Consider the following 10,000-nt stretch of genomic DNA (forward strand, 5'->3'; position numbering starts at 1 on the left):
TATTTAAAAGGGCAAGAAAAATCTAAACGTTCCACATAACATTTAGACGGACGGACAAATGAACAAAGAACTGTGAATGACGATTACAGTAGTTATCCGGCACCCAATTTCTTCAATAAGCGAGCTGTTAATAATCTCTACTTTTTAACCAATTACACTATACTTGAGAGAGAGAGAGAGAGAGAGAGAGAGAGAGAGAGAGAGAGAGAGGGAGAGAGAGAGAGAGAGAGAGAGAGAGAGAGAGAGAGAGAGAGTACTTTTTTGAACGTGGTTGGGTAATGCCTTTTGAGTCAATTCGCCAGATTCTCATTTAAAAGTTTCGCGGACTCAAGCACACCAGAGGAAGGAAATAGCCTCTCTATGAAGCTAGTCACTTTTACTTTCAGAATGGAAGTTTGTTTTAAAGGATACGTTACTCTTTATTTATATATTTATATAATTTTTTGTTTTGTACTAATTTCCAGTCACTTGTCAAGAAATCAAAGGTTTCTTGTTTAATAATAATGATGATGATGATGATAATAATAATAATAATAATAATGATAATAATAATAATAATATCTGATGTTACAAGATAAAGTCAAAAGGTTTCTTGTTTAATAATAATGATGATGATGATGATGATGATAATAATAATAATAATAATAATGATGATAATAATAATAATATCTGATGTTACAAGATAAAGTCAAAATGTATCTCTCTCTCTCTCTCTCTCTCTCTCTCTCTCTCTCTCTCTCTCTCTCTCTCTCTCCACACACACACACATATACATAATATATATATATATATATATATAATATATATATATATATATATATATATATATATATATATATATATATATATATATATATATATATATATATATGCATATATATATATATATATATATATATATATATATATATATATATATATATATATATATTCATTTATTTACTTATACATGTATATATATAATTCATATACAGGGAGAAAGTTTTAAGAATACAATTAACAACCCAAGAGAACAGGTTGATTGAACACCATAGTGTACTGGTTCGAATATTTCAAAGACCTACGACAAAATCAGAGAATAAGTAAAGTATATCTCGAATGTTACGACTTGGAATCCTCTGTGACACCTGAAAGAAGCAGAAAATGGAAAAGAAAATGAAAGCGTGTGTGAGGCAAGAAACAGAAAGCACAAATAAACATGTGTGACAATGAAGACGCATAAAATAAAGAATTGGAGACACTGATAGCAACACAGCCAAGCCCTACACCAATTGCTGTCATGAAGCTCCTTATGGCTTCAAGGAGTCTGGCTTTCCTTCCTTATTTATTAACGATGGCATTGTGCACAGCGCTAACACACCACAACGACATTGCGCACGAGGGCTGACACACCAAGACGGCATTGCGCCCAAGGGCTAATACACCATGACGGCATTGCGCATAGCGCTGATACACACACAAAAATTCAGTCCTTCAGTGGAGGGGAATATTCTGGGAATGTGGAGCTAAGACAATATATTTTTTTTCTTTTATCTCTTTGTATAGTTATGAGGTTATGCAAATATGTCTGACTTTACTCAAATGTTTGTCCTCGCAGTTAAGAAGGCGCTCCCAGAATTCCAGTGAACACACATCTAATGGTTATTCTGATATAAGAATATAGATTAGATTATATTGTTAATAGAATATACCTCATGTGGCCACTTAGCAACAATATTTTCTTAAGTATTACATTGACTCCACAACAGAAAAGCTTTATAATGCCACAGAATGGATTTAATTTAGTAAGGAAACATTTATGCAGATAATTGTGGTTAATTTCAAGTCTATATTTTTCGTGATATAAAAACTCATATATATTTGACTATTTGCTTTACTTATTGGTAGTTGACATAAATAATTAATTTGTGAGTATTGTAATCTAAAAATAATTTTCTTTTGCAAAATAGGCCTTAACTTATTCCATAGATACCTGTAGGCCTACACCATCTATTAATTTTCTATATTACCAAACGAAATCTTAAAGCTACAACAGTGTAACTGAGGAAATATCTCTACAAATAAGACTAAATGAATATATTACAAAACTTATGTGTTCTAATAAGTGACAGGTAAACGGACGTTCTGCGTTTTCTCATTCTTTGAAACTACCGTTTTCTATAAAATGAACTACTAGAATCTCCCATTTTCGTTTTCTATAAAAGGTAACCACTTGCAATAAAAATAGCAGAGGCAATTGGAGCTTTTGGCTTAAGACTTATTCTAAAGACCTTCCAGTCTTCACCATTGTATCGGAGACTCATGAGCATGTATGACTTGGAAAATTCAGTTATCTCACAGATACATTTATCATCGCCCGCCCCCCCTATCTCTCTCTCTCTCTCTCTCTCTCTCTCTCTCTCTCTCTCTCTCTCTCTCTCTCTCTCTCTCTCTCTCTCTCTATATATATATATATATATATATATATATGTGTGTGTGTGTGTGTGTGTGTGAGTGTGTATACAGTATATACATACATATATATACATATGTATACATATACATATATATATCATATATATATATATATATATATATATATATATATATATATATATATATATATATATATATAATAGACGGTAGGATAAGCGTCTCGATTCGTCTGAGTGGGTTCTCATTGGTTCAATGTTAAACGCTGATGGATGTGACATATGTTTATTCCAGAAACTCCACCTGTAAAGAACATTTGGGAAATATTCCACAATATATAACCGTAGTACGGCGTAGGCTAACATAAAGCCTGACAACCTTGGGGCACCAGGCAGAGACGCCCTCGAGATGGTGTTGGCCCGAGCTACGTGTTAACGCTGGGAGGACCAAAGACCGAATCACAAGATTTGTCTTTCCAAATTCTCGCCAGTAACCATGCTTGGTTACTGTAAACAAAAACCTGTTAACGAGGTGTACTCCGTAGTTAATCAATTAATCTTAACTATAGTTACGAGGACGGTATAAAATTTGAAGTAATATATTGATACCTAGCATTTCCCACCAACTGAGATTTAATGAGGTTTACTGCCATTGACTTGTTAAAACACCTACTAAGTTAAATAAGACAAAGAAGATACATACATAAACACAAACACATTATATTTGTTCCTGTCACATACTCCCCCCTTTCGAGAAAATGTCGTCCTGACATTTGTAAAGGAGTATGTACCTAATTAGATGGACACATGGTTAAGTAATTGGTAACATATCAAAATTAGCTGTACAAATCGGAGTTCATAATAGTGTTTAATCAGACTAGGGCTCCTCCAAAATAGCACAGACGCGCTTGCTCAGCATGTTGACCCTGTTGGCAACTCTTGAAGGATACACAGAATGAGACATCTCATCTGCCTCGGGATGCAACCACCGTGGAGCCTGGCGCTGTCGAGTTGACCGACGAGGGGGAGGAATAGGTTTTTCAGAACCTAGAGCAGCAGCTTCCTCGGGCTCCTCTTGGGAAGAAGCCTCTGAACTCTCTGGATCAGCAGCTGGCATAACTGGTTCTTCAAATACCTGAATTTCTTCCTCACTCTCTTCCAGAGCAGACCGAATATCTGGCACGACGTCAGGAACAGGAACTGGGGGCTCCATAACTGGCTCTGCTGGTTGAGCTGGACTACTTCGAGGCATTGGAATGGGACGCTTTCTTGGAGTAGGGATGGGCTCGGGCCGGAGGCGAGGGTGAACCCGCATGCCAGACTCTGAATCATCAGAATCATCTGATGAGTCAGTGATATTGGCTACAGGAGTATCTACACTGGTCATAGATGAATTATCCGTTATTTTGCGCTCTTCTGAGACGTCGCCATCTGTCCGGTACTCTATTGCACTGCTCAAGGGAAGCAGCAAGTTCCAATGTAGGGTCTTCTTTGGTCCCTTCTTGTCTACAGGCTTGACAACATAGACGGGAACTTCGGAGTTGGGATGACTGATGACAACGTAGACATCTGGTTGCCAACGATCCGCTAATTTGTGGGTCCCTGTGAAGGCCACATTCCTGATGAGGACTTTATCTCCTTCCCTGAGAATAGCAGAACGAGCATGCAGGTCATAATTTTTCTTCTGTTGGGCCTTCTTGTCAGTACTATATGCTGATGCTAACTCGTAAGCACTCTGGAGGGACTTCTCCAATTGACTGATGTAGTCTTTCTGGGACTGTACTGCCCCTTGAGCATGCAGGACCTCATCCAGACCATAGCGAAGATCTACGGCGAGGTGCGGTGACTTTCCGAACATTAAATAATGAGGCGAAAAGCCTGTTGTTTCATGCTTGATAGAGTTGTATGCATGGACCAATGATGCAACCTGTGTCTTCCAATTCCTCTTTTGTTCAGGCATCAGCGTACCCATCATGTCGAGGAGTGTGCAATTGAAACGTTTGCACTGGCCGTTCCCTTGAGGATGATACGGTGTGGTACGACTTTTCCCGATACCCGCCAGATTGCAGAGTGACTGAATCACCCTGGACTCGAAGTTGCGACCCTGATCTGAGTGTAGCCTTTGGGGGAAACCATAATGACAGATGAAATTTTCGAACAGAAGCTTGGCTGTGATTGATGCTGTCAGATTCTTGCACGGATAGGCTTGGGCATACTTTGTAAAGTGATCGGTGATGACAAGGATGTTTTCCACTCCACCTTTCGAAGGCTCTAACTTGAGATAATCCATGCAGACTAACTCCAGAGGTTGTGATGAGCTGATATTCACCAAAGGAACACGTTGGTTGATGGCGGACTTCCGTCTGACGCAAGGCAGGCATCCCTTGATGTAATTAGCAACTGCTGTTGACATACCAGTACAGAAGAAACGGTCTTGAAGAAGAGAGAGTGTTCAATCACGACCGAGATGACCGACTTCGTCATGACATCCTTCCAAGGCCCACTGGTAAAACTTACTGGGAAGTACGACCTGACGCTTCGGCAACCCATGGACGAGTGTGTTCCGGATCAAGATTCCATCTTCCAAGACAAGATGATCTCTCTCCCTCATCAGTTGCTTAACTGCCAAAATGTTTGAGGAACATTTGTCTGAAGACTTCTCTTCTAGCCGACTGATGACTTCCACGAGATGGGGATCTTCTCTCTGGGCCAACCTCCAGTCCTCCTTGGTCATACTATGGAGACCATCCGTGGGCAGGCTAAATACCTGGCACTGTTGAGAACAGCAGATTGACTCCACAACTGGGACATCCTCTCGGACAGAAGCAAATACTGCATCAACAACTGGACTGGACACCTTTTGACAAATGGAACTTGGCCACTGGATACGAGATAGGGCATCAGCATCCACGTTAGTTTTGCCGCTCCGATACACGATTGAGAAATTGTAATTGGCCAACTGAGCAACCCAGCGATGTCCGGTGGCATCAAGCTTTGCAGAACTGAGGACATACGTGAGAGGGTTGTTGTCTGTATAGGCAGTGAATTGGGCTCCATACAAGTAGTCATGAAAATTTTCACAGACGGCCCACTTTAACGCGAGAAACTATAACTTGTGTGCAGGGTAGTTCTTTTCGGAGTTCTTCAATCCACGAGAGGCATAAGCAATGACGCGTTCCCGACCTTCCTGCTGTTGATAGAGGATTGCCCCTAAGCCCTCAGAACTGGCGTTGGTATGGAGAGTAAATGGCTGCTTGTAGTCAGCAAACCCCAACAGTGGCGCGGAAGTAACATGGGCGATTAACTCGTCAAAAGCCTTCTGGTGCTCTTCCTTTCAATGGAATGAGGCAGGTGGTTTCCGAGTTTTCCCACCATGGACCTTTATAACTGAGCCTTCTGTCAACCGATGCAGCGGACGAGCAATACGGGCGAAGTCTTGCACAAAACAACGGTAATAGCCAACAAATCCCAGGAAACTCTGGACATCCTTCACAGACTTCGGAATGGGCCAGGACTGAACACTGCTGATCTTCTCGGGATCTCTGTGGATACCCCCCTCGGACACTACATGACCAAGGTACTTGATCTCTCGGGCAAAGAGATGACACTTTGAGGGTTTGAGCTTTAAACCAGCCTGTTGCAAGCATTCAAACACAGCTTCCAACCTGACCAGGTGTTCCTCAAATGTAGACGAATAAACGATGATGTTGTCGAGATACAGTAGACAATACGTGAGGTACAAGTCACCCATACAATGCTCCATAAGTCGTTGAAAGGTAGCTGGTGCATTTGTGAGACCAAATGGCATCCTGTTACACTCCCAGAACCCTAGGTTACCAACGGTGAATGCAGTCTTGTGCTTGTCTTCCTCGGCCAACTCTACTTGCCAGTACCCACTTTTCAAGTCCAATGTACTAAACCACTTGGCACCATGCAGGTTGTAGAGCGTGTCATCGATGCGTGGCAAGGCATAAGAATCCCTGATGGTTAAGGAGTTGACCTTTCGCAAGTCCAGACAGAAACGAAGAGACTTGTATTTTTTACGGATGAGCACTACATTGGATGAGTCAGGACTCTTAGACTCGCGAATAACACCAAGATCAAGCATCTCCTGGATATGCTTACGGACCTCATCAACCATGGCTGGGGAGATGCGCCGATGCCACTCTTTAAAGGGTTGATCATCCTTCAAGTTGATTTGGTGTTGTACATGTTGTGTATGCCCAAGGTCCAAGTCGTGCAGCGAAAACACTGACTTCCAATTCTGGATCATCCTCCGAGCTTAGGCTACCTGGTCTGGAGACAAATGCTGCGATAGGTCAAACTTGGCCAAAAATGCGTCATCATCCATTCTTGCACCACGATCCACTGCTGTAGACGGCACCGGTTGGGAACCAGGAGTAGGCGCAACGGATTGCTGCACCAGGTCTACATTATGCAACTCGCACAACACTTTCTTCGGGCAGATGGTCACCTCCTTGCTGGAAAAGTTAACGATTTCCACAGGAATCCGGCTGGTAGAAGTCCCAGGCTGCACCATGGTTATGGCTGGGGTCACCACCAATCCACCGGGGAGAGACGATCGGGATGGATCTTCTATTGCCATTAAGGTAGGTGCGGACAGTACACTGAACCGACTAAAACCACGAACCAATCGGCAACCCCCAGCAGGGATGACAATGGACCTGGTGGTCCTTACAGAGCCCAAACTCTGAACAGTCGATGTAATGGTTTGTTGTTTCACCATGGCCTTGAATGCCATCTTCCAGGGAGCGGAAAACCTGTCCAGACGAGTAGGTCCCTTGCAGTCTGCTTCACATCGGCTCAATATGTTTGGGAACCACGAGCATTAAGGTATCGAGGCTAAGATCTAGGTCCGGAAATCGAAGGCTGACTTCAACATAACCGAGATACTTGAGGATGGATCCATCAGCAATCTTCACCCGAAGCAATTCTTCCAGGGAATATACCTCCAAACCAAGCTGTTGCTGAAACTGCTGAGATATGGTGCTCAGCATGGATTCGGAGTCGAGTAATGCAGTGACATCCTCGCCTTCTACGGAAACATCTACTTCACAAGATGGGCCAACCAACCGATCAATAACGGGGCGCTCCCTGTCGGCACCCAGCATATGCCCCATTATGCTGGATTTTACCCATTTAAAGGACACTCGGCCCTGATGTGTCCAGGTTGACGACACTTGTAGCATATGCCCCGAAAGGGCGGACAGGTTGACTGTGATGCTGTAGGGGACTGGTTAACTGGGGCAGCTGCAAGAGCAGGCGCTTGCAGTTGAGATGTGCTGGAGCCCTGTCCTCTGCCTCGACATCCACGACCCCGATCACGTCCCCTCCCAGACTCCAGTAACTTCTGCAGGGCCTCGACCTGTGTCTGCAAGACGTCCATCCTTTTCATGACGTCATCAAAGTCCTTCTGTGATTGGGATATAGGTGGTGACACTTGCTGAGACTGGATGGACTTTGATGATGAAGATCCCTCTAGCTCTATGACCCGTGCCAAAACGAGCATGTTCTCAAAGGACACACCTATGTCCATCTGGTAACGAAGGGACATCTTCATCGATGGGGACTGCAAGCCGGACCAGAACTTCTTGCGGAGCATCTTGGATGCATGCTCTTCAGACATCATGGATGGATCACGAAGGATGATCTGGGACATCAAATCCTCGAGTCGGCAAGCCCACGATGCCACAGTCTCTTCTTTCTTCTGGGCCGCTAACCAGAACTGACCAAGAAGCTCGTCAATGGGGAGAACATTACCGAAGCGATGATCCAAATGTTGCAGCAACCGTGCAACTGAACACTGACATGAGACATGCAGGAGGACCTCTGCGGCAGGACCTTTGAGTGACCGACGGATGGCTTGTATGATCTCCGGCTCAGAGTACACATCCAGAGACACCAACGCTTCCACTTCTTGCTTCCATAGCGCGTAGCTGACACCAGACTAATGGTCACCAGCGAAGTGGGACGATATCTTGCATTCCGCATGACTATGCCGAGGATATGGAATTGGACTCTGCTGGGTTGCAGGTCCTGAGCATGGGCTGGTGTAAGTTTCAACAATGGGGCCAGGTGACGCAGCGCCATCGGACTTGTTCACTAACTGCGAAGCGATCCTCTTCCTCTCGGACAAAGGCAAGTCCTGGAGTAACACCACGATCGTCTGGACTTGTGTTGAACCTGGGACCTCCTTCGACTCATTCTGCAGCTCCTCTTGCTATATCATACCAGCGACTTGCATTTCTCGGTCGAACGGCAACGCCTGAATCGTGAGGGGACTGTCTATAAACTTCCAACTGGTAGCTCTGGTGCAGCATGCAGTTGCTTCTTCCGCAGTGCGGAACACTAGAATGGCATGACATGTGCCCAGGAACACAAATTCAGGCTCGTCATGAGTTTGTTTCCGCAGGTAGGCACGGACTTTTTCAACAGGACACTTGGCTGGTAAACCATGCGCCAACACACTACGTTGGCGGACCATCCTGGGCGAGAACTAGTAGACAAAGGCTTGAACCAATCTAGTGTGATTACAAAGCGTTGAAGAACACAAAGGCGAACGTGCAACCAACACGTTCCACAACTGCAGAACCAGCACACAAACACTACTACTTTTACAGCCGGGCGGAAACAAAAAAAATTGTGACGTCTAAGCCAAAATATCACCTGAATTATACTGTATTCTAAATTACAATAAAAGCAACATATTACAAGTATTATAGGAACCACAAAAGTACAAATTAAGTTAACCAAAGGCACATCAATGGAACACAAGTAAATTACAACCAGTCATAAACAATTTTAGAAAAAAAAAAATATCCAGGTCAATATGTACTAGCAAATACTTTGAGAACTTACTAAGTTAAAAGAAGTTTAGATGCACCACAATTTGGAAGACAAATTTACTGGAATGCTGTCAGTATAATTTGGACAAGCAACACCTTTTACTGAAATTCCAAGTTAAATAAATTTAAAAAAAAATAAAAAAAAAACTGATAATTACTACCAAGTAAGCATTCCACAATTTAGAAAACCACACACTCAAATGCCAAAGTACCAAATTATATAATTATTTACCTGTTATTATTTTGAACTAATTTAATTTAATCAATTTCACTTATCAGACAAGCCAAAACTATTTTGCTTTCAAGTACAAATCCCTTCTCACAAGTCCTACTATTACAGAATGGATTATACTTCAATAATTCAACAAGTACCTAGACCAAGTTTGCCAAATTACGATTATCACACTACTAACATTTTAAATGACGGTTACAAAGAGCTGAGCAGGTCAAGGGTAGGTCAAAGGCTACAATAATACAAGTTGACTACAGCGTTGATAAATATCTAAGCTGAAATTACATTACACAACTACCAACTTGGAATAAGCTATTTCCCAAAATATTTTACTTTACAATTTGAAAAAAAAAAATAACCTTTACACAAATCTTTACTCTGTAATTTAATTTGATACACTAATAACAGGCACTAATGTACTCAATACCACAGATTAATATTGTCATGTATCACAAGCCAACAGCCAAAAAAAAATTCCCTTGTCTGTTCAC

The 10,000-nt window shown here is 42.4% G+C and overlaps 1 protein-coding gene across 1 annotated transcript; it reads right to left on the bottom strand.

The window, feature by feature from the left end:
• Positions 1 to 3,288: 3,288 nt before the first annotated feature.
• On the bottom strand, positions 3,289 to 4,383 carry LOC137651123 (uncharacterized). Its single transcript, XM_068384260.1, has one exon. It carries the CDS (start codon positions 4,381 to 4,383, stop codon positions 3,289 to 3,291), a length of 1,095 nt encoding a protein of 364 aa, XP_068240361.1.
• Positions 4,384 to 10,000: the final 5,617 nt, after the last annotated feature.

The sequence above is a fragment of the Palaemon carinicauda genome, chromosome 12, assembly GCF_036898095.1.
Source record: "Palaemon carinicauda isolate YSFRI2023 chromosome 12, ASM3689809v2, whole genome shotgun sequence".
Classification (NCBI taxonomy): domain Eukaryota; kingdom Metazoa; phylum Arthropoda; class Malacostraca; order Decapoda; family Palaemonidae; genus Palaemon; species Palaemon carinicauda.

Bases quoted from the DNA above. Each gene is read 5' to 3' on its own strand.
- LOC137651123 (XM_068384260.1), bottom strand. From the start codon at position 4,383: ATGGGTACGCTGATGCCTGAACAAAAGAGGAATTGGAAGACACAGGTT.